Raw genomic sequence first — 26,025 nt, forward strand, 5'->3', positions numbered from 1 at the left:
TATAAAATACACAAGTATGTTCATCGTTCCGCTTATAGCGTACGAAATATTTGAAAATATAACGTGGCTTCTAGCAATGTGTCCAATTCATGGCAATCTAATGTCGTATACGAATTTCGAATCGACTAACAATTAACCGAGCAACGTGTTTCGTACACGGGTCATTTCTGATTGGTTATTAACAGTAGCCGGCGGCATGACCATTAGGAGGATTCAGCCGGCCATCAAAGGGATTTGTTACTTCGATGTCGATGGACATTCTCCATCCCCCATGGACCTAATTAGCACATGAAGCAGCTGCGCCTGATTTGCATTATTGAACAATAATTCTACTTACCATCGAAATTCCCAATAGCTATTCCCTGATATATGCAGCTTATGTACAATATGTAATCATCCGACCTTGTCTCACGTTCGATTCTTTCGCCTGTATAAATTTTGTTAGATAATCGATTTTTCTTGTTTGCACCTGTTTCGTGACGTTAGTTAGGAATTTCGTACAAAAGAATGCACGTTGTCTTATTGATTGATTTTTTAAAGAAGATCGAAGAATGTGACATATTTTATACGTGAATTAAAAAGAAAAAGACACACGAGGATTTACAGATAAAATAAAGAGGGTCAGAATTTCGATAGATACGTATAAGAATCTAACTTTGCCATCTTTGTTAAAAAATCTGAACGTAGAGATCTCGAGAATGAAAGTAAATTCGCATTTGAATCGAAATTGAAGCGAGAAGTTTAAAAAGATGTCGAAAGGTAAGGGAACGATTATTAACGAAATATAGATTAAAGTATTATCATCATTTATTTATTTCATTGATCATGACAAAGTAATAATCACATAAAGCTGTTAAAAGTAAAACCCCCGTATTATCACTAAATCGTGTACTGTATTTACAAGTATAATTATAGTTCGCGTCGAATGCTGGCGCGCGACGCGCTCATCGTTTTACATTTTATTCTATTGTTCTTTTTCCTCTCGTTCACCCATTCTCCTCTCTCCGTTCTTCGACCAACGATAAATATATAATATATATAATTTGTTTTCTTTTACACCATTTTATTTTTCCCCTTACCGGCGTCTGTCCGTTGTCGCTCTGCTTACAAAAATTAGGTAAGTAAAGCTAAGAAACTGTTTTCTATCTTTTCTTCGCTATCTCTCTCTCTCTCTCGATTCTTTGACAAAAGCGCACGTAGAAATTGTCGCCCATTTTAATCTCATTATTTTTTTTCTTCACTCGCATAATCGCTTTCACACAATCTCTCTCTCTCTCTCTCTCTCTCTCTCGCTCTGTCTCTTTTTTTTTTGAACCCCTTTTTTCTCTGCCGTAAGAAACGATATTATTGGTACCCGAAACCCCGTGTAATGAAAATCCTTCAAATAAAATACTCTAGTTAACAATAAATTATTAAATATCTATTCACAAATATATGTATAGGCTAATTATCGTTTATTACTATCTTCACCACCGTCGAATCTATCCTCATCCATCGTCGTCGCTCTGTTAGATCAGCGACAATCTTTTCGTTACTATTATAAATAACAATTTGTTTTTTTTTCTTTACACAGGACAACGACCTAACGGTTTCCCTCTGTCGTTTTATTTCTTTGCTCGTGTAAGTATATAATATCAGCAGCAAAATAGAATTGTTTTATTCGATCGATTTGTTCCTACGGAAAGGGAGGAAAACGAAGATCGCTTGCTCGTCCAATTCCGAATGAGCTGGTTCCACGCGTTAGAAGACACTGAAGTTTTCTCGGTCTGTCCGTTGTTACCACGTCGTCGAAACGATTTTTCCTTGACAAATGAAATTTCGATGGTATTCGTTGTTCCTTCCTACATTGTCATAAATAATAACGACAAATATGTTCAAAGTAACACGATTCTTTAATAATTATATACATTTAAATTCGTAATAAATAATTACAAGTGTCTATTTCGGATGAAAATCGCAAACATCTTCTAAAAATATCTCTTTCTTCGTATTCGGATTGAACGAAGCTTCCCGACGAAAGCTTCCATTTCGAAACGAAACGAAGAATCGACGAATGAATTATTTTGAACAGATCGCTTCAAAACACGTCAGTAACAATGAACGTCCATGAACGAATGATAATCGTAACTGTGTCAAGGATCAATGAATCTCTTAGAAACACACAACGTACGAGAAATTACAATCGAAACACCTGCTCGTTTCATTTGTTTCTTTGTCAGTTCTCGTATTTAAGCATTTCGCTTCCACCTTGTACGAGAAACATACGCATGTGCTTCCGTATAGTTGAGTGTATACATTCTATATGGTGTCTTGCTTCTGTTCCAAGGATGAACGCTCGAAACAGTGAATTTCCGAGCGGCCATCCAAGCCCGAGGAACGAAAAAGGCAAGAGGCGTAAAGTATCATTATGTTATAATATATTAAGTAACTTTCTGGCCGTCTTAGTCATCGACTCGCTGATTGTTTGGAAAGCGGATGCGGGAAATTCCTCGAGATCGGTCCTCCATCAAGGACACGTATTTCTTCGATATTTCCTGTCCCTTCTGCTGCGTTTAATTGCGAAAAACGACAGTCGATACTTGGGAAAAAAGATTTGTCGATTCGATCGTTTGATATCCCACTCTTTTGTTGCGTTCTTTCTTTTCTTGTTATAAAAATACGTTCTATAGTTTCCCTTTCGACAATCGTTTTGTTAAACCGTATAAGAATATTCGCGTGATTCCTGAAAGAAGAGGACGAAAATCGCTCACATAATGTCGGTGGTTTGAGTCAGGCAGTGTTTTAAACTTCGAAGATCTTCGTACATCGAGTTGCAGAAGAGCTTCAAACATTCATAAGCGATGGTATAAATCTTCTTCGTCAGGAATCGATGATTTCCATTTTTGGTTTTGCAATTTCAAATGTCGTTTCCTTAATTTATATCTGTCTCAAATTCTCGAAATCCGAAGTTTCGTCATGCGCTATCAATTAATCGTTGAGAAATAATTGTTCAAAATTTGATCATCCTAAAAAAGCTCCCCATAAAAGGTCCACCTATTAATCTTTATGAAATACTACGACGGTCTAGGTTTTTGTACTTTCGAAGTATTCGGTTAATTTAGAAACCTACAAAAATTACGAAAACCAAGGGATTTTTCTAAAAAGATATCACGGTAATCTATTTCTTATACCTTTAAATAACCAACATATTTTAATTCTTATTGTGGCCGATTAAAATCTCTGAAACTTATAAATCTACAAAAATGACGAAAAGGAACAAAACTAATTTTTACATTTCGTAAAGTTATCTTTATCTTTCCAAGAACGCTGCTCGTTATTCGTAATGGAACGCAGCTTCGCAATATGGGAACGCATCCGACTCGAACTCGAAACGCGTCTTGACAACTCGAATTTACAATATCTCTCGCGTACCTCCACTCTCACGCACACATATCCTCTCTCTCTCTCTCTCTTTTCTTGCGCACGTTCGTTGCAAAGCCTATACAATTACACATCCAGTAACCTCTATATAACTCTGTTTCTACGCCTCGTACCTCCTATAGAATATGACTTTCTTTTTTTACTTTTCTCTTTTGAAATCTTTTCATCTATATACACGCTAGTTTATCGGTTGCTACATCGTTTACTAAACTACCACGCGCGACTGATTTCGCGCGTCGCTTTTACGCTTTTCCCCTTTCGTTGAAAATCGCGCGCGACTCATCCTTCTGTCGATCGTTTAACCCTCTGACAACGAAGGCTGAATCAATTCCGTCTCACGTACGTGTTTCACGTTTGTCTCTTTCTAAATTACGATTACGCGAAGCTGCCAGTTAAGATAGCTTGACCAACTCTAGTTTTTCCGAATTTCTTTTTTATTGTACAACGCAGAAGCGTAAGGTTAGCAGTTCGATTTTTAGGAAACGAATAGGAGACTCCGGTAAGTTTATTTATCGCAATGGAGTGACATGGTTGATAGCGAATTTGAAGATAAAAATAAAAAAGAACAGCGTTTGTGATATCAATTTTTTCTAATTTACAATTTATAGAGACGATCGATGTGGACTCGATGATTATTCTGTCCTCCTTGATCAAAATCTCCCATCTGCTATTTAAAACCTAGAAAAGCTCGAACTATATCATTCCCTTCGATCAATTTGAAATATTTAGTCATCGTATCGCTACAGCTTGTATAACGTAACTTTACACGCAAGGTAAGAAACACGGGTAAAAATTTCAAATACTTTAGCGTATCTTGAAAAATGAAAAAGTGCTACGCGGGATATTTTGACTGAAAGCGACAGTATTATTCTAAGTTTTTGAAGGTTTGACGGTTTTACTTTTTAAGTAAATTCGATTGTCATAGACGAGTGGAGAAGCTACATTTATCGAAGTTTCAATAGAATAAAATATTCGACAATCGCGTCGACAATGATCCAGTCTTCTCTGCATAGGGTCAATGGTGGATACGACGTAGGAATTTGGCTCGCGATTTTTGATTTATTTAACACACACAAGGAAAAAATATGAGTCTCGTGAGGTTACGTTTGCACCGGAAACTACTGATCAGGGGCTGCACGTTGATTCCGGCAGCTCGATGGCCGAAAGCCTTCCACGAGACGAACATTCGATGGATGATGCTGTCGAACGCGAGAATCGATGCAACGGTGATCGCTAGACTGCGGATGTTTACGTGTTTCGGGGAAATTCAATGGTACAAAAATGCACGCAACGCGGAAAAATATAAAAAATATCCGAGACATAGCTGGAATTTTTATTTTAATCCCGCAATTCGAAGAACGTGTACCACATTTGTTTCTCAATCGCGTTTAATGTACAGTAACAACGCAGAAGCTTTCGATTTTCGATTAAAGATAATATTAAGTGGGTGAATCAAATATTGTCTTTCGTTTCTTTGCGTTCATAAAAATACGAATCTGTGTAAACATCTCCAGTCCAGTGGTTTTGAATTTTTCTATTGTACAAAGTTGAGAAGTTGGCTATGCAAAGGACGAAGGACGAAAGATGGTGATCGTGTTCTATATCGTGATAATTGACGATTCGATTAGGATTCTCTATCGTTAAAAAATCTCTCAAGTTTGGACAAATATGAAAGAATTGTTGCTAATGCGCGTCTTTCATGTTTAAATTTTACATCGAAGATTTTGTTGAAAACGATAGAAAATTCCTGCTGGTTTATCAAGAAGAAAGAAAGATCGAATCTTTTGCCAGCCAATTTCTCATCTTTGTATAATATTAATAATAATTATATTTCGTTGTCCGAAGGGCAACCCTCTAGTTGATGTTCATCGTGATGAAGATTGTACTGGGGGATGGTTTTTGATTTTTTCAGGCAATATAACTTGTCGAAGAAACGAAAACTGATTGTTTCGTTAAATGGATGGATGGTTTAAATTTCGTATTTTGAAGATTGCTCTTTTTCTAATTTCCTTGATGGATAATTGACTTTTTTGAGAACCGTTCGTTGGATTGATGAAAGAATTCACATCGAATATATATTTCCTTACTAAGATAGAAGTAGAATCTTAAGATAAATTTTAAAATCAATAGCGTTAAAATATTTAGATACTTATTAAAATAATCTATTAGTGCTTTGTCAATATTCTAGATGTGTTTTATGATAAATCTACTAATTCATTGAATTTTTCGTATTTTATGGAAATAATTTGCAGCACTTAAGAAATTTTTCGTAAGGAATCTTAGCGATGGTAAAAATAATAGGAAGATATCAAACGTATAAATATGTAAAATACGTGAAATAAACCAAGCCTGTTCTTCCATTAATACCATTGTAATTCGCACAAGTAGCCGACGCTTTTGCTCTTGTGCTTCACATTGCCGTTAAACACGCTCGAAAATCGTAAAATCTTTCCTTACGTTTCCTCGTACGCTTATTCCTTTTCCATATTACGCCCATAAAGATTCAAACTACGAATTCCATAGAAAAGTTTCGGCTGAAACTTCTTCGAAATTTTCTCCAGCCAGTTACATGGAAGCACTTGGCGATTCGCCTTAAAATTCAGCCGAACGCGACGCAGAAACAAAAGGATATGTAAGGAACTTTTAAACGTAACCCATTTATGCTCCAGCTTCTGTAAACTCTGCACTCGTATTTCTAAGGAGATTTCCAAATTTCAATAACTGCGTTATTCCAAGCAATGAAACTCCGGTATTCCAATAAAATATTCTTTTCAAGCATAAATGGATTCACACGGTATAAAATGTAAAAATACTAATGTCGTCTTTTGATTTTATTTCATGTTTTCACGAATTATGACAACAGTTTGTTTAAAGAGAAACGAGAGTTACCCTTCGTTCGTAATTCAATATATTAAAATTTCTAAACAAAGACAAATAGTGATTTGTTAACAATTCCGCGCACTTTGATTTCTATAAAACACTCGCGTAGCCGGTTAAAAATTAAAACGAAATCGTCGCATCAAATACGTAGCGCGACCGGATCGAACGAATTTCCATCGGCGCTTTCTGCCACCGAGACGATCGAGGCGCAGTGTGTCGTTTATTCAAAAAGTAGAAAAAGATAGAAAAAGCCGCGAAGAAGGTCTCGTGTTGGTGAAGTCTGAAAAGTGGCGAGATCGATCAGCGATCGATATAATTGTTAATTAAAATAAGAATAACTTATAGATCCACTGATCGATCTTCTTGGAGGACTGGTGTCTTTTTCTTTCTTTTTTTTTCAAACGTTCTTAACATAGGTATACGAAAGTTTCTTTTTAAATAATTACCTATTTCGATCTAAATGCTTTCCCATAAAATACGAATTCCCAAACCAATTACATCGACTAATTATTTAGCAAATAATCATCTTCGTTATTTGTCAGAGAATTTTATAATTTTTCGCTTTTTTTTTCTTTTTTTTTTAATTTTTACCTCTCGGACGTTAGAGCGCCACGTCTTTAAAAAAGCTCGAACAGAAGGAAGAAGGAAAAGAGAAACACCGATTGAACAGTTTCGTCATAATCACCAAGAGATCCGACTGGAACGTTCGATATTCGGATCTTCATTGAAATAGGTTCGGCTGCCTAGACCATTTTTATGTCGCAGGCGAAAAAAGAAAATGGGTCAAGCATTCAGGCAAACGATTAAATTTTCATTCTAGTTTCTGCCTCTCTAACACGCATACACGCATTCTTTCTCTATTTCAAATTGTCTCTTTCGCTCAAGCATACGTCTCCCTTATTCTCTCGTCTCTCGCTTCTTTCACTCTCTCTTTCTCGCACCATCTATTATATAGTTTTGTTCACACATTCCTTCTTTTTTCGCTATTTACAAACGTACTCTGTGTGTATGTGTGTGTGTGTGTCTCCGTGTAATTCTTCATCTGTATAGTTTGTCGCTTAAATAACGTTCGTTATCATCTTCTCCACGTTCTCCCTGTCCCCTATTATATCTCGTTTTACCTAAAATAATTATTTTTAATTGTATTCACCGCGGCGACACGTGGCTTTTGCGAGCTGAATATCCACGTCGTCGTCTCGCCTCTCCAGTCTCTCTCCATTTTCCTATTATTTTCACTGTTCATCGATCTGTCTATAATTTTTCACAGGTAATAACGCGTTCCTTGATTTGTTCCTTTTTCCCTTTCTTTTCTCTTTTCCTTTTCTTTTTTTTTTTCTTTCTTTTTTTACCTTCTAAATCCAGAAACTTGTTCACTGTTCTATTTTTCCTTGTATTTTCTTATCGCGTACACTGTTGAATTTTTGCGTTGCTTTTTCTTCTCTTTCTTGTTTCTTGTAGTTCCAAGTTATTCCCTCTTCTTGTTCATCTCTCACGTTGTCGCTCTCTCTCTTCCTGGTGCACAGCGGACGACTTCCGATTGTTTCGAGCTGTTAGAACGGTCTTGCTGTGTCGTCGGTGTGTCGTTTTCTTCCAGGTGTGAGAGTTTCCTTTGAATTATAAAGAGGGAGACGCCCGGTACAGGGGGTTGCCCCTGATGGGAAGCACGTGAGCCTCGGAGTTGAACACCCAGTCGTTCAGATTTATGAGATCATCGTCGCTGAACAGCAGGTAGAGGTACTGAAATAGACAAGAACGTACACTTAACGATTATATCCTGCTGGCTTGTGCATGTATTTATTATGAGCTATTACCAAGTATTGGACTACAGATTTTTATATTTAATATTTATGCATAATTGCGAGTTTAGAAAGTTTGCATGTTAGGTATATTCGCGAAAAATCTGTATGTATGAAAAATGTAAAAAAGTACAGAATGCATATAACGTGGAAAAGTATACCAAGTATCCAAAGTGAAGTACACGTTATAACATTTAGTGGGTGAAATGAATCTCTGTTTAACTTCCATTTACCTGTGTTCATGGAAACGTAAATTTGTATAAAAATCCGTAATCTAATTATTTCGTTTTGTACGTAACGCGGCGCGCTAATTGTCTAAAAGTTAACCGTTAGACTTTCAGTAATAACTAGATGCAACTGTTGAGTTTTTGTTCTCGCGTATTTAAATAAGAAGGCTTAGAAAGGCAAGCAAAGTAAGATAAATAGTATTGGTTAAATATATCTTCGATAAAAGCGAGGGAATAGCCATATTTTAGCAGCAGCGAATGCGTTAGTTTGCTTTTAGATTTTTAATTTGACCATTCTCTTTGATGCGATCGTTAAAAGAATCAAGTTATTAATTTTAATATTTGATAATTAATCAGCTATTATATGTTTATAAATGCTGGTACATTTTTTCTCTTATTATTTCTTAAGCTTGTATTATACGTAATTTCATATAATTTAATAGTACATGTAAAACACTAATGAACGATTAAGAGATATATGGATCGTAACCATTGAGGCTTTAATAGCACTCGGATGCTCTTTCTCGAGACTCAATCGAGGAGTATCGTTTATTGCAGATATTAATCCTATTTCTCTGTCTAGCTTCTAACATTCCCTCCACGTAGAAAATAAAACTAGTACGCGTCTAGAATAATTTATCATTGACTTCGTTAATGTAATTTACAATTCATAGTTTTAGAAAACAGTATACTAAACTAATGACGACTTTACTCGTTTTCCAGAAATAGTCTTTACACACCAGTGTCAGTTAGTATAAATACTAATGATAATCTCAGATTTCTATTCATCTACGCTCTATGGTTATAATTTACAATTATAAAGTATTTAAAACGCGTCGCTTTGAAATAACAACCAGCTAATGAGATTTTTCCGAGAGGCAACGAGTCTCGAGAAATTCGAAGTAGCAATCAAGCAAACTGTTAACAAGTCGATTAACTTCTTAGCGTAGTCGTCGTTCTAACCGATAATTGCCAGACGCAGGTCCCTTGCTCTTGCCTCTGATCGTTTAATTTTTGTGCAACGGTTGCAATGCTCGTGTGAAAATTCTCGCGTTTCACTCCCTTTAACCGGAAGTTAACGACGCGGCCACGCTACGCCCCGGATAATGCAATTTTAAACGCGTTGCGAACGCTCGAAAAATGTTTCATCGGCCATGCGGTTCTCGGCAGAAGATTAAATGAAAATTTGTGAACGCGACGTAAACGGCGTAACGACCAAGAAAACGTTCGTTAACGTTTAGGAAAATGGGAACAGATTGTGAGATATCGTGGCGATAGTAACGTTAACGACGTTTAGTTGGGATTCTTAGCAGGTTTAAACTGCCAAGTGGAAAATAAATGTGTTATATTGAGTCGCAGAAACGACGATTGTTATTATTATTTTTCTTTATATTTCCTATTACATATTATTCCTCGATAATAATGTCGTACATATTTAGTACCGGTCCTTTACTACCAACAATTTGAACTGCTACTTTCAATTAATTAGCAATCTGTATTGCTATTAAATTGTACAATTTCCTATTGCAATAATTACATATAATTATGTAATAGGAGAAACAAATGTCTTCGAAATAATCGCGTAACAAGATACTTCTGTACAATTTTCCTTTTCCCACTTCTGATTGACACCATTGGATACACAGATCGTGCAATGTTATAAATTAATCGTACAATACTCTTCTTCGTATAAAATCCTATAGAATGTAATTTCACGTTATACAATTTTTTTTTTCATTTCGGTTCATCTTCACCTAGCGCGATCTATAAATTGTAGATTCAATACCTATCGCATTTATCTTTAAAATAAAGATTATCGTTCTAATGCATTAACGTTCGTTCAGCGTTTTTCGTGACTAAAATATGGCTAATTATAGAATAATTATATTATGAAACGCTACAGTGAGTAAAGAATATTTCTCAAATTCTGCGACGCATGCTAGAAGTTTGGCTAGAAATCAAAGGAATAACGATAGAAATCATGCTACCTTGAGCGTCTCGGCGAAGAAGTAGCTCTGTTGCACGTCGTCCTGCGGAGGATCGACCAAGTAAACATTATGAAGTCCAGTGAAGCCTCCTGGAACGCGACAGTATTTCTCGAGCGCTTGAACAGCTTCCCAGCCCCATTCACGGTATTTCGGATCCTTTGTCAGCCGCCACATCACGAAGTACGATTCGAAGGTCTGAAAGAAAAATATTTTACCTCGGAATTTGGCGAACAGCCTGTGTTTGTCCTGGCAAGTCACGCGAAAAAGAACGGATTGAATATTTCAGTTTGCATTACCGGTGGTGGAAACACCCGGAAACAAATGCTAAAATGTTTCTATCTGCTTCGTTTGATCGTTTTTTCGTTTGTCATCGAATCATACTCGTCCACGGATTTTTTTTTTCGTTTAATGATAGACTCACGGACAGAATGGATCGAACAGATGCTCGTTTTTGAAAGTAGATTTTGTATTTTTGATCAAAATGGAAATCGTTTTTTTTAATTCCTTGAAGCTGTGTTTGAAGCTGGCATTTATCAGATTTCAGACAAGAATAGGATAGAAATTTCGTTTCTTAAATTCGTGGATGTATCGTTCAATTTTTTGATTTTCTAATACTGCGAGAAACATATTGCGTATGCAGAAAGTAACGCATTTAATGAAGAGTTACTTTTTAAAAATTTTCCCATTAACGGTAAATCAAACAAGATTTCCACAACAAGAAATCCTTAGAGCCAATGCACAGCTTGTTGAGCCAAGTGTATAATTGGAAAACAAATTACGAGAGAAACAGGATCTTAATCTAAATTGTATCATATAAGAATCAATGGTTGAAAAATCTGAATAGATTTAAAAAATTACGAAAACGATGAGAAGAGTATATTCAAATTAAATGCACAAAGAAGACGAACATCTTCCACCGTTTAATTATTACATTTTAACGAGCATTCAACGAATCAATAGAAAATTCATATCGATATGTTCCGCACCTCGATGTTTCCATTATTTACTTATGTAGCTTCTAATCGACAAACAAGTACGTTGATTCAAATCTGTATGAATAGAACTTACCTCTGGCCGAAGAATGTAGTATTTTTCGCCGTTCTTTAAACTCTTCGCTTCGTTACCCTCGATAAAGTGGAAGGCTTCTGGTCCGAGTTTCGTGTAACTTCTGTCGTAGGATTCGTGGCACGTGTTGGTCAAACCAGCGGCTATCGTCATGTATCTCTCAGACAGTTCGTTTTCCTGGGTTTTCGCTCCCAATGCAAACATACCACCTGGAGACAGACAGGCCAATTTTGTAAAAATACTTTTTCTTTTTTTTTAGAAAGAGGTATTAGCTTAAACGGAGGAATAAAAGAAGTTTGTTTCAAAACTTACCAGCGAAACACGCCAAATGACCCATTTTATGCTCGAGCCTGTCATATTTTAAATCCGACACGTAGAGCAGCTTGCCCTGTGATGTCTTGATCATGTGTTGATCTATAGCTGCGATAGCTTCGTCGTACATTTGTCGGGCTTCGACGTCTTCTTTGCCGGACTGAATCCACGCTTTCAACAGATACTCGTAGAAACTGTCACCGAGACCTCCCAACGACATGTGATCTGTGATTCGACAAGAAAACAAACGTCCGTCAATCCGACTTGGAATACTCCCAATTTCCTTACGTTCTATCATCGTCGTATCATTTACAGATCTTTTTTCTATCGTTATCCACCCTTCGGCACTTTACATATTTTTATATATAGCAATTTTGGCAAATTTTTATAATGAACATTGTTGTGTTTTATTTCGGAAATAAAAAGATGGTAAACTTATTTATTCCTCTCGTACCTCTTCTTTATTAAGATTCGGTGAATTGTTAATTAACCAGGCGACAAATGCATCCGTTTTTGGCGAAACTGATCAAACGCATTACTGTCTTTACAAAACTTGTCGTACTAAAATAATCATAGCCAGTACATTCTAAAGATTATGCTCGAAAAAGCAATTAAAGCGAATGCTAGAAATAAGATAATAGAAATACGCAATTTAATTCCATAAGGCGGAGATTCAATTATATCCTATGTCTGGCATAATCAGATAAATTCGTCAAGTCCAGAGAGCAAGTTCGTTAAGACAACTTCGAAAATCCATCTCGCGAGTCCTCTTAAGCTCATTACACGTTTCAAAAGCGGCGAGATAAAGAAGCTACGTCGAAAATCCGCTGGATTCCTGTCGACAGGGTTTCCATTTTAATAACAGTCAAGAAGACATCTCCGTGCCGCGCGACTGTATAGCCAGTTTCATAATTCTCAGCTTTCCACCGAGGCGGCTTTCCATTCGACTGGAAAACGAAGCGGACAAACCGGCGAAGAAAGCGTTTCCAGCCACTTTCAGTCAACGAGACAATTACTTTGAAGCAGCTTTCTCATCGTATTTACGAACACCGATACCCTTCGACGGTTACAGAACGCCATTCAACGACTTCGCGACTCTCCAGTATAATCGTTGTTCAAAGCAATCGGATTTTCAAAGGAGATAGCGATTAATAACGCCGAGGGACGACCTACGCTGGAAATCGTTCGTTGAAATCGACGATTCGAAGAGTGGTGCTTTATTACGACAGCGAACGGCGAAATGGTCGAGCACTCAAGCTCTACAGGCCCTCGAAGGTACGGAAGATAGTGGAGGCTGGCATTTGCACGCGAATATCCGCGAGGTTTTTGCACGAAGAAGAGGGCTACTCCGACAACTCGTCTGAGAGAGGGCACGGGACAAAGAAAAAGCTCGGGCGGTTTTACTCTCGTGACTCTTCTTCTGCAGTTCGTGGCTGCTGCGAGCGTCGAGCCTTTTCGTTTTCCTGCAACCCCTTTTTGTTCTTCATGCTGCAAGAGAAACGCGAGGGAGACGATTGCAATCGAAATAGAGGCAAGCTAAGTGTTTTTAGACGAGATTTCAACGTGTTGAAATTCTGATTGATTTTATTCCATTACGAATATTTTATTTGACGGTTGATATCGATAGACCGTGGGTTTTTATGCATTTATTGGAAATACGATGTTTCGAATATTTTATTCGATGGTTAATTTTATTAGAGAAAGTTTATGCGCTTTTAAATGAGGTTTCGATGAGCAGGATTTTTTATTGCTTTTATTTCCCCTCGAACATTTTATTCGAGGCACGATATTGGCAGATCGGTGCAGGTTTCTACGTATTCGTGGGATGTATGAAGTTTGAACTGTTTTATCCGATGGATAACTTTAACAGAGGAAGGTTAAGTGTTTTGGATGCATATCCTGCTTTATTTTTATCCATCTTCGATGCTGTTCATTGTAATTTTATTCACTATAATATCTAGAAGCTTCCATTTCGTTAATGTTCCAGAAAAGTAAATTTCTTCGGAAATAAGATTTCAATCAGATATTTGCAGTAGATACATCGGATAATATAATAGGAAATGAAATTTCGATTAGATACTCGAGGTAGATATTGAATACTTTTGTTAGGAGGGAAAATCTCAATTAGGTTCTCGAACTAGATATTAAATAATTAAATGGGAAATCGATATTTAAAGTGGATACTGTACTAAATAGAAAATTACTGCTTATCCAACCGTGTGTCATTCACGTGTATCCTAGAATATTCTCTAATCATCCAATTTCTACGAATACTTCTTTCAACTTGAGCTACATTGTCTCTACGTTTGAAGCACGAAATTATTAAATAAATAGCCTTTTTCAAACCACTAACAGACTTCTGGATGAAACGTATTATTCTTCCCTGTTCTCTTATTTAGTCCTCCTTTCTGTTTTAGACGTTCTTTACAACAGAACTGCAGAAACATCAGAATAATTCTCTTTAGCTTCTAACGGAGTCTCAGCGAAGGAAGTCCAGTCATTGAGAGAAACTCAATTGTAGTACTTGAACTTTACAAATCCTGGGGTAAAATTGCACCAACCATGTATAGGAAATGTAAATTTGTAGATTTATTAAATCGTACGAATGAATGAACAGATCTACGCTAATCGTGATAGCGACATAGAAATGAAACGAAAGATACATATTTCATTCTGTGTTCTGTGTTCTTTCAGTCATTTCCGATCCAATTGTGTTCTTCTAGCATTAAAAAATATCTCAAGCTTGAGTAAAATATGAAAACATTGTTGCGTATAATTCTACGTTATAGACGTTTACTTCAAATACAGCAAACCTAATTTGTACGTCGAAATGGGAACAAGATAGAAATTAAAAAATTGGAGAACCGCGTTAGGGTTAAAAACGACAACTACTCGATGATTCACTCATAGAATCACTGAAAATATTTCTCATCGCAAATATTCGAAACATGTGAACTTCGTGCTACGTCCGCCTAATCTACATTCCTCCGTCGTTGATCGCAGTATCGCAAACCATCAATATCGGAAAATGTGTTCAAAGAACGTAATACAAAAGCATACTCGAAGGGAAGAGTCTTATTCGCAGCTGCTCGTTGGCCATTCAGATATCAGAAGGGTAGAATACAAGCTGAGCGGGTAATTAGTTGGCCCAAGTTTCCTCTTGGAAGTAGCCTCGCGACGCTCGACATTCAATAGAACCATAAATTTAAGGAGACTCGAAGCTTGATGGCTGCTTGGATGAACGAGAAGACCCAATGAGAAAGACGAATAGAGACGAGTATACAAAAAAAGAAAAAGCCAATGCGATGTACGATGTATGAAACATCGTATATATCAAACATCTTATATTTGACCAAAACCTTGTTCTTGCGATAAAGTGATTCTCGCTTCTCACCAATCGATAGAATCGTAAATTTAATGGTTGTTTGGATGAATCCGGAACTTGGACGAACGAAGAATCGCAACGTGCAAGACGTGCAATGATAAGAATACAAACGAAAAAGCAAGCAGAGTGAAAACTAAGAGGAAAACTAAGGAAAAGACAAAGAAGGAAGAAGAGGGGAAAAAAGGAAGAAAACGAAGAGGAAAGATAGAACCGGAGGATTTGAGAAGAAACGCGAAGGATGGCGATGGTCGGTTCTACGACGATGATAAATATTCGTCAGGGATCGTCATACGCGCGACAGGAAAATACAGGAGGAGCACGAAGTCGGCGGAACAACGGGAGAAGAGGAGGATTTAGCACCCGAGGGGATGCACGGTATGATAAATGCGATATTCGGGGGAGACGGTGCAAAGAGTGCCGGCCATGAGAGGTAACCTTCTCCTCGGAAGGCGACGGGAGCACAAAAGGAAACTGAGGACACCGGTGGCTGCTTGTGGAACAGGGTCGACACCTTCTCGCTTCTCGTTGCCCCCCTCTTCTCATCTCTGCTCGGCCACTGTCGCCATCGAAACTATTCCACCGATATAATTGATAGCCGTCAGATTAAAAATCTATTTTGCCCGAAATTCTCCGGACGCGTGAAGATTTATTAAATGAAATTACAGTAATAAAGCATCGGCTACATTTACATCCGACATCCATCGTTATTCCACGTCTCGAATTTTTCCCTTCTTTTTACGCGTTTAAACTTGATCTCCTTTTTCTCTGTGATTCTTTTTGTCTGATCAAAACATCACCTTTTAGCTTTGTTGTTCGAGTTGTTTCTTTGGTATTGTGCGGCGAAGTGCGTTTGAAGATCGACTGGTAGCTCGGGAAATACGGTTTTGTTCATTTCCATGGAATTTGGCGGACGAAAGGGAGTATCGTTAGAATTTTAATAATCTGACGCAGGTAATTACGAAGATGTACATTTTTCAAGATAGAAACTAGTAGTAACGTTATTATTCTTCGTGATTGAAACACTCTACCAAGCATTTTCATATTTTTCAAAATATGTCAAAATATCTAAGCTTCCTCGTATCTTTTATCTCCTCCTTTTATTAAATTATGTAAAACGTATTAAATAGCGACTGGATATTTTTGATTCAACGAAGAAAGAAATGGCACAAAGAACGAAACAGAATAAAAAGAAATGGTAAAAATTATAGCCTTCTTGAATTTTTGTAGCTTTCATTTGAACTATATACATCGAGAAGGATCCAGATAATTTTCACGTGGTTCGTGTTTCCGTGATTATTTTTTCCTTTTCCGTCTTTCATATTGATCGAGGATACGTTTTGATGATCGCTCGCGGGGTGAATGATTTTATCGTGAAACTGTGTTCGCGCATGCCTGGTCGTTTTGTTCACGTCCCACCGTGAGAATTACCGGTGGTTCTCTGAAAGATAGTTCTCTTATTAGGTACGTGTGAAATTTATGAAGGTGCGATGTAGCATGAGAAGAATAATTAACCTGGTGTTTTTGCCAGCAAACCGATCGTTGCCGCTGGAATTGATGCGGATAATGATTTAAGTAACGCGGCAATGGGATTACTCGGGGGATGCTGGGTACCAAGTATGACCAAGATTTATTATTGTTATTAAGTGGTTGGGTTTCTTGCGTGGGTTGCTTGAGGAATAACACGCAGATAGAGACACGTACGACGAAAGAAACAGAAATTGGAATTCAGTACATATACAGGGTGCCCAAATAATTCTGTTACAAGGTGATATATCCGTTACTTTTAATGATACGCAAAAATGTGAAAGGAACGAATTTTTTGGTTCGAAGGAACAAATATTACGGTAAACGAAAAATTTTTCTGGACGAATAAATAATAATGAAACAAAAAAAAAAAAAAAACTCACGCTGGCCCCATTTCCCAGTCTTCGGGTGAATATAGTTGGGGTAGAGTCCTTTCGGTTTCTCCAGGTTCTTCAGCACTTTCCTCACGTTCTCGACCTTGCTCTTGAAAACCGGATTGCCCGTGATGTCACTGAGGTAGGTGAATTCGAGATGCATCGTGCCAATTTCGGAGAGGATGCTGCACCCGCTGCTCGCCCAGCCATAATTCTTGCTCGCCTGAAAATTTCCCAATGAGACATCGTCTCCGTTAGTCCTCGCTATTATTTATCCTTAACCCTAGCACTAGCGTTTACCAGAAAATTCCATTTTAATCTATGTTCGATGGTGGCGGTAAGGTTTAGAGTTTTATTCTTTCTATCTTTTAATGATGAAAATCATTCGACAGTGATTAAAAAAATGAAAATTACCCAAAGATAATCGGAGAAATTAATTATGCATCGTGATGATAAATGCCGAGACGAAGTTAGAAATGAGAGAAGGAAGGTAATATTTCTGCAAGATAGGCGGAATCAGCGACGAAAGTCGGCCGCGATCGAATCAAACGGATCCAATTAAACGAAATAACAAAGACGGCCACCGACCGTGTTTATAGAGATGGTTGCAAAGCTTCGCGAAACGAACACGCTTCGTTCTATTCGCCAGCGAAGATAAATATTAACCTACGCCACGGAAATTACCACCAGCCACCGTAATAATGAAAACGTTCGGTTACCGGTGCGAAATTTAATCGAATTTTCAGTGGCAGGTCGTCGGAATATGGAAAGAAACGATCGCTGATTGCCTCGCGAAAAATCGACCGGGAAATCTAACGGTGAAACTCTGCTTTCTATCTCGGTGTTGTCTGATAGGATAGAATTATTGTGATTTTAAGGTATCGTTGGTTTTACACACTTTTGTTAGACTTAACCGTTCAGAATTTTGTTCGATTATAAGGCAACTGATTTGCAATTGGTTCAGTCTTGTAACTTTAATTTGGAATGTAGAAATTGACGATTGTTAAGTGCGTTTTGCTCGATTACGAGAGAGTGGAATTATCAGTGATTCGAATTTGAATTTGATTGTATGAGTGAAAAGAGTTGTGATTAATCATAGTCTGATATTTTAGTTTGAGATCTAGAGATTGATGCTTGTTAGAAATATGTGCTATAGAAATTGTGGATATTTGTAGAATAGAAACTAGTAATTGTTATTGACAGGTGTTATAGAAAATAAGTGTTGAAGATTGTTTTGTGCGAAAATAATGGTATGCTAATAAGATGTAACGGCACAGTGATGAAGCAAGTAAAACAAAATGTTAAGAACATCGACAGTTATGGATATACAAATTCCAACTCATATGGTGTTACAGAGAGATAATTTGTAATACTATTGTAATTACGTAAATTTTTCTTTGGTATACTATAGAAAATCATTCACTTTTTTTTGGAATAAAAAAAACCAATCAAAATGATTCATTTTTTTAAGATAAAAAGAGCTAACAATGAAATAAACTCGTATATTTAACGCATACATCCTTAAATTAGATTTTCACAAAAAAAAAAAAAAAAAAAAAAAAAGAAATAGTTCTCTTGATTGAAATTTTTCGGTAGCTTGGCATAGAAGAGATCGAATTTAATTTCGACATTTATTTAGTGCACTTTTCGTGTCGCGTGAAACAAAACAGTTTCAGCCGGATTTCCATTCAGGGTGACGAAGTTTCCCAGCCGAATTCGCGAGCCATGGTTTTCACGGTGTTACAGTACTCCATAGGGAAAATGGGAAAAAGCCGTCGGGACCGGTATTCGTGTCGCTCGGTGCGGAAAAATTGGATCGAAGGGCAACGAAAATGGGCGTAGAGGGAAAGACTCCGGTGAAGCTAGAATATTACAGGTTAAAGATAAAACAAATAGATTTTCAAAGTCAAAACTTTGAACTGCCACACCGAACGTGGGACGAAAATCCTAGTTTTGGAAAAAACAAGGAGAAATAGTGAAATATGAAATTGAAGATTCGGGGAAAAAATAATACTACAGAAATAATTTACGACGATGTTCGTAAAATGACGATATTGTGAATTTTCCTAAGCTTTTTTGCATTTTACATACGTTTATAAAATAATTTATAAATTAAAAAATTATCTGAACTGAACAGACACTGCCTTTCATCTTCTCCAAATGCTGAGCGTACGTTTTCAGGAATTTTCGTGATATATTTTCCAAATTTAAATACGCAATCAATTATAAACCATTATTAAAGATGACGAAAATTTCTATAAATCATGCATATTCAATGCCTAAGAGATCCAGAGAATTAGGATAATCCTGCGATCTTCTTATATGAAGTTTAAACTCATATGAAATCAAAAATTCGTATGGAGTTTTAACATTTTTATACAAAATCTTCACAATGTTTAATATTACATCCATTTTTATAATGTACAATATATGTATAATATATTACCAATATGATACATAATTTACAGCATATTTTTTCTCCTCTGGCGCGTTCGATAATAATTCATGATAGGATAAAATTTAATGTACAGTGCTAGCGCGCCAAATTTAAATTTTAAGGAAACGATGATTCATATAGATCAACTTAATATAAGAATGATAAGAGGAAGTCCAAAGTAGAAAGACGACCAAAGTATGGAAAAAAGTTGGAAGAATATAATGAAATGAACAAAGTGATGGAACACCGGAATAATGCGGCTCCATTATTCGTCCAATTAAGAATTTGCATATTAATTCTGGCTCGTCACTTTGGCGAACGTGACTTGCTGAAATCGTTTCATTTAAACCAACGAATGTACTTTTCTCTCGTTTCTAATGCGTGTGAAAAAACCATCAAGAAGTTACCGCCTTTGCTAAAGATATTTCCGACTCTTTTTTGTTGTCGCGGGCATATATGATTATTCATGAAACAAAGAAAAACGAATTTATTGAAATGTAAGTGCCACATCTTTCCTTTCTTCTTATTATCTGATTGTACAGCGTGAGATTTGCGTTCTTCTTCGGCGAAATTTTTTGAGAGGAAAGAGAGTTTAACAGATGTAGGCAAGTTTGGTTAAATTTTGAGTGTAAGAGTTTGCATTTCTAATTATTAATTAAGCAAAGGTTATTCATGTTTGACTATTAATGGTTCATTGACAATTACTACTGACTTATTAATTGGAATATTTAATTGATGGCTCTCAGTATCTCACTCGTTAATTTTTTACAAATTTTTAAATTTTAACTGTGACTTTTTGATTTTGAAATTTCCATATTTTAGTCTTAACTTTCAACTCATAGTTGATAAAGTTAACACAGTATTTAAAGTTGACCCTTTAGATTTCAACTCAAATTCAAAATTGAATCTATTTTCGATCGTCAGTTTCTTCCACACGATCTTCCAATGACCAATTTCCAATTTTCCACTGCTACTTTCCCGCTTTTAAATATCCGATGATCGATTAACTTTCGACTTTCAATTTTTAATTTCCACCATTCGAATAACAATGCTCAACCTCGAATCTTCAACTCTCAATTGTCCCTTTTCACTTTTCTAACAGCAAAAGATTCGTATCCGAATATGTCAATTTGCTTCGAATTGTCAATTTCCAATTCCAAACATCCAATTTTCCATTTCTGCTTTCTCACTTGCCACCATTCAAATTCTCTGGTTCGCGACTTGCCAACTTGCCCCTCTCCCATTCTCCACACGCTCCTTTCAACTTCGACCACCAGCACTTGGCGAACCGAACCTAACATCTACCTCGGCGTTTCCCTAGTTCGCAATTCCCGCGAAACTCCTAATCCCACCAACATTAATCACACAAAGTTCAAGCAACGCGAAAGCGCCAAAAGGGAATCACTGTAAAAGGCGTCTCCCTGTACGTTCCGAGCTCTGAAGAGTTCTGACGGCAGCAGGTTTCCGTCCCGCGAAATTTCCCGCGATACGTTTCACCGGCAATCGGCGTCGTTAATCCTTCGTTTCTGGCCCCGGTGAATATTTCAGGGGAGGCGTAAATTTCGCCACTACGGTCACGTCAGAAATAATTAACATTAAAACATGCCGTTGTCAGCACCGTGGCCGACGTCGTAACCGCGAAATCCCCGAACTTACCCCGGTATGGAGATTGATGAGGGAATGAGGAATTCCGGTTTCCGTTTGGAAAGCGGGCAACATCCGTTCGCCGAGCTGAGCCGCCTTATCCCGGAACATCACGTCCCCGGTGAGAGCGTAACACGCCAGCAGACTTCCCATGAAACGAATGTTCGTCTCGAAGAGGGATATTTCCGAGTTCTGGAAAAAAAGAACAAGAATAAGGTTTCATTAATGCAGGTCTAACGTTGCTGCAAAGGGAAAAAGAGGCTAATTCGACTGGCCGGCTGCCAGATATGAAAGTGTAGCGGCGAGCGGGCAGATTTGATTTTGTTCGTTTTTGCAGCTTCGATTTCAGCGTTTGTGGTTTTCTCCGATTTCGCTCGCTTCAAGACTAATTTAGATTAATTTGCGATTAACTCGATTTTAAGATTTTATTGCCCGTAGGCTGTTGTAAGAGTTCGCGTAAGGAGTAAATTCCATAATTTTAAAGTCACTGTTTCTAGGTTTAAAACAACGTAACGCTGATCGAAATTGCGATTTTAGAGATCAGTTTGAAGAAGAAGAGTTCAGAGAAAATTCGAGAAAATTGTTAGCCATGCGAGTGACTGAAGGTGTGATCCAGGAATTCTCACTTGTTACAATACGATTCTGTGCAATCGTGTTACAATTTCGAAGATCGATTATCAAAGTAATGTCAAGATATTGTTATAAGTATTGCACTTTTATATGTTTGCACGAGACAATAAATTACAGTTTGTAAATACAAGTGTGTTATTTCACGTCGGTGGCTAAATACAGAAGGAGATTGAAGTTTTATAGTAATAGTTCTATATTTCTTGGTTTCAAATAAAATTGAAATAGTACTGGAAGTATTAGAAAAGGAGGGGAAAATCCGAGTTGGTTTGCACACCTGAGTCCTGGTGTTCAGTTATGGTTTCATACAACATGGATTTGTGAAATCAGACTGTTTCCTTCTGCTTTGTATATTTTCCCTTTGCTTGTTTCCATTAACTCATGTTGCTTACATTTCACGTCGTATTTAGCCATTTCCTTACTAATGGGGGTGTACACAACACCATACGCGTGGCTTTCTCGCTTGGGTCTTTAAATAACGAAACGTAAATCTGCTTAGCTTCTCATGATTTCATTGCTAAAAATACGAATGATTTATTCCATCGAATGAAATTATAAAAAGATACTAAAAAACATAATTTTCTTTATCACACTAATATTCGCTAAATAAAATCACGGATAAAAATAATTTAGATCTTGATAGAGATCCATTTCAAGGGAGATTAATACATGACACACGATATATTATATAAATAAAATATGATATATAGAATAAAAATATATATTGGATTTTTTCATCTTCATCTTGGAAAATCCTTGAATTTCCAAGAACTTGTAAGTTCTTAAAACACTTTTTTAACTGATAGATAAACTACCGTAATATCTAAAACCTATATATCGCAGTGTATTTAATTATACTACTTAACTTTCATTTTAATTAAAACAGAATATTTACTAACATATTAAATTCCAACAGTAATAATTGAAACCTACATATTAGCATGTATTTAATTATATTACTTAATTTACATTTTAATCATAATAGAATATCTAATAACGTATTAAATTTAACACATCTCGCATCGTAACTATGATAATACAACATTGGTAAGTTTCTTTGTAAACAATTTAAACGTACGATCTATTGCTTTCGCGCGACAACAGAACAACTATCCTATTCTTTGCTTAAAAATGATGTAACATATTCAGCTTCTCATAAAGGATAACACACACATGCTCCAGTTAGGGGAACAACTGCATAAAAATTTTAATTACCGTTTGCAAAAGCTGAAAAAAGATTTGCAAGACTACGAGAACGTTTTAGCATTCAGCGGAATTGTTCTAGCGTAATTTGTTGTCAGTTAAAACAGACGTTGCTGCAGAAGACTGGGCCGGTGTTTTCAGCTGGGAAAAAATTTATGAAGCTTATCGCGAGGTTGATGAGAAACCATGCGGACTGTATTACGTGCGTGGAACGCACGAGAAGCTCGTAGGGATTATGCTACTGCGCCTTTGCGGCAACGCAACGTCGTTAATAGCATACTTAACGCTGAAGTATTAAGTTTAATTACAGCGAATACTCGATAATTTGTCTTCGCTCTGTCCGCCACTCATCCTGGCAATTGCGAGCCTTGCAATTACTTTTCCAGACGCTCTTTAGTTAAGTACCATTCTCATTTTCCTTTTTCTTTTCGCTTTTCTTCTCCTCGTCCACCGTCTCTTCGATGTAAATAATCATTATGCGTGGAAATGGTCTCGTCAAAGAGACGAGTTTCTACAGCTGATCGAATATCTCGAGACAATGATTTATCGTTACACGTATAGGATACACTTTGTATCAATGTAGCCAGTAGACACAGTGGCGAACGAAAGAAAGAAATTTTTAAATTAATATAAATTCTTTCGACAATCTAGGAGATTGCAGCGATAAAAAGGCAGCCACATTTCTTACATATTTATAGTTATATTTATGTCCCATTTTACAAAAGAAAATATAATATTTCATTTGGCGTAAGAAGCAACTATCGAGTGAAAGTTATCATAGTTTTGCAATAGATCGACAATCATAAAACCATTATAAAATCGTAAATGCATTATAAAACTATGGAAAATAATGTACGGTTTTATAATGGATTGAAAACAGACGTAAGATTTGATTTAGCGTTATTCTTTCTTTCTTTGACGCAAAGAATAGGCAATTCCGGTATTCTGGTTATATCTACTGGAAGTAAGTGTACATTAATATATACGATATACAAATTGAACATTATGAAATTAGAAAAAAGATCTCTTAGAATAATTTATATATCGAGCAAATGAATATGAAATATAACATATTCGATTAGTTTTTTAACAGAAATATTTGGGAATTCACAAAGAAACTAGAATGGATCGAAGGAATTGCGAATTAGTTAGAATGCACGCGACTCGTTCGATCATTATGCGAAACACGTCTACGACGCAGACTGCAGAAGACCGAGGCTACAAGAAGCATCTCAATTTGGACTACACCGAATTGTTTTTCTTTACAACTAACTTCTAATTAATACAAATTAACACCTTCGTGTCGAATTTACAACGAATTTACGCCTTTCGAATGACGGAATCACCGTCGCTTACGATCTTAGAAAGCTAATTTCTATTTTGTCTCGTTGAAACTTTTACATTCAATTTCTTCAGAAATACTGTCAATCTTGCTTCGTACGTGACGCAATTCAGAAACATTTTAAAAAGTGTCGAAAACTATCCTCGAACGCGAAACTTTCGTCGATAATAAATATATTAAAGCAACATAACTGCATATAAAGTATATTAAAAAAATAATTATCGTCTTTAAAGATATCATCGTCTTTATCATTTTTAATTTTCAACCTTAGAAGACCTTCGAAGTAAAAATTTTCTTCGACGATAATGTGACCGAAATTGATAAATATTATTAAATATTAACTCGATCTAGCAATGTATATACACGTTGCGTTGTACACTTTTTTCAATAACATTTCGAAATTATAAATGAGACTGTGTTTTCGTAAAACCAATTAATTAATTAATTAATTAATTAATTTCGTACAAGTCATAGACAACTTCGAACGCAACGTAGTAAAATCAAGTTAGTAAGTTTATAACGCGTGTTTGCTCGATACATTATTTTACCATAGAAAACTCAATTCCGATGGGTTGGCGAATACACCGAGGATACGATAAACACGTGAGATTTAAAGTTTCCAGCAAACTTGCGCATCCGGCTTTGTGCATTGCGAGGACAGACATTTGCGGGGCGGCGGAAATTCGGCGATTAAGTTTCCAGCTTGTGTTTAATGAGCTAAGATTATTATTAGTTTAGAGAGAGTTATGAAGTTATTCACAGCTACCAACTGTCTGCAGCCGTTTTGCTCTACGTTCTCCTTTGGAACTCTCTTTCCGTTTTCCAGATTGATCTCGTTGCTCAACGCCTTGGAAAATTGTAGCCTCTCTTCCTTTATTTCGCTCATTTCCGGCTATATTTGTTCAAGTATTTTAAAGTACAGTCTTTTGTAATTATATATTCTCTTAAGGTAATAAATGTACAGAAACAATAGCATGTATTTTAGAGCATAGAATTTTCGAAAGTTGAACTAATTTTTAAAACTTAGAAATTTGAAAATTACTGTTAAGAACAACACGAGAAGGGTGAAACTGCAGCTTGGGGAACGAGGATCGTACTATTATTTCTTTTTCCAAATGGTAGGACAGAATGCAAATAAAATTCTTGACCAGTGTCTGACTAGTTAAAATCCTATCGACTGAATCTACTTACTACTATGAATTAGTAAACTTGTTCGTATATTATATAAATTGTTCATCCTCCAATATTTTTATAAACTTACCGTAACTTATATAAATTGTATAGATTATGATAAATTTATGAAAACGTATAAAATGTATATTTACATTAATATGAAACAATCATTTTATCAAAAGATATTAAAAATTATACTATTATTTTTAATATATTTAGTAGTTTTCATAGTTTATTATCAAAGAAGAAGAATGTTTTGTAAAATTGAGTAACATGACAAAAAATGCGAGTATGCATAAACGTATAAACGGTTCTTCAGGTTTTTGTTGGCGTTCTCGATAGATCTTCGCATGAATACGTTCTTGGAGCTGCCAGAGGCTACAATCAGCGGCCGCATAGGTGTTAATTAACAAGAACATGAAGATAGCATCGGAAACAGATGAGGGGATAATAATGCTTCGCGCTTATGTAGACTGTTGCTACCTTCTCTTCTTCAACAGAAAGAATCACGGTTAATTGACGTTTATGACTTGACGTCGCGATAAAAGCTCTGGAAGCTGTTTTTCTTTACGATAGTTCAACCACATATTTAACACTGATTTCCATCACTGTTCACGTGTAGCTGGAA

The 26,025-nt window shown here is 36.4% G+C and overlaps 1 protein-coding gene across 1 annotated transcript in view; it reads right to left on the reverse strand.

Annotated features, from left to right (window-relative positions):
- Positions 1-4,802: 4,802 nt before the first annotated feature.
- LOC100745368 (mannosyl-oligosaccharide alpha-1,2-mannosidase IA-like) overlaps positions 4,803-26,025 on the reverse strand; it is a 66,835-nt gene continuing 45,612 nt past the window's right edge. The window contains exons 2-7 of the mRNA XM_012382150.3: positions 21,065-21,244; positions 16,981-17,194; positions 11,689-11,913; positions 11,380-11,585; positions 10,312-10,506; positions 4,803-8,037 (exon numbers count right to left, since the gene is read on the reverse strand). Coding sequence (XP_012237573.1) covers positions 7,915-8,037; positions 10,312-10,506; positions 11,380-11,585; positions 11,689-11,913; positions 16,981-17,194; positions 21,065-21,244 — 1,143 coding nt within the window. The 3' untranslated portion in view covers positions 4,803-7,914. The remainder of the gene's footprint in view (positions 8,038-10,311; positions 10,507-11,379; positions 11,586-11,688; positions 11,914-16,980; positions 17,195-21,064; positions 21,245-26,025) is intronic.

This window comes from Bombus impatiens, unplaced genomic scaffold, assembly GCF_000188095.3.
Source record: "Bombus impatiens unplaced genomic scaffold, BIMP_2.2 scf_0144, whole genome shotgun sequence".
Taxonomy (NCBI): domain Eukaryota; kingdom Metazoa; phylum Arthropoda; class Insecta; order Hymenoptera; family Apidae; genus Bombus; species Bombus impatiens.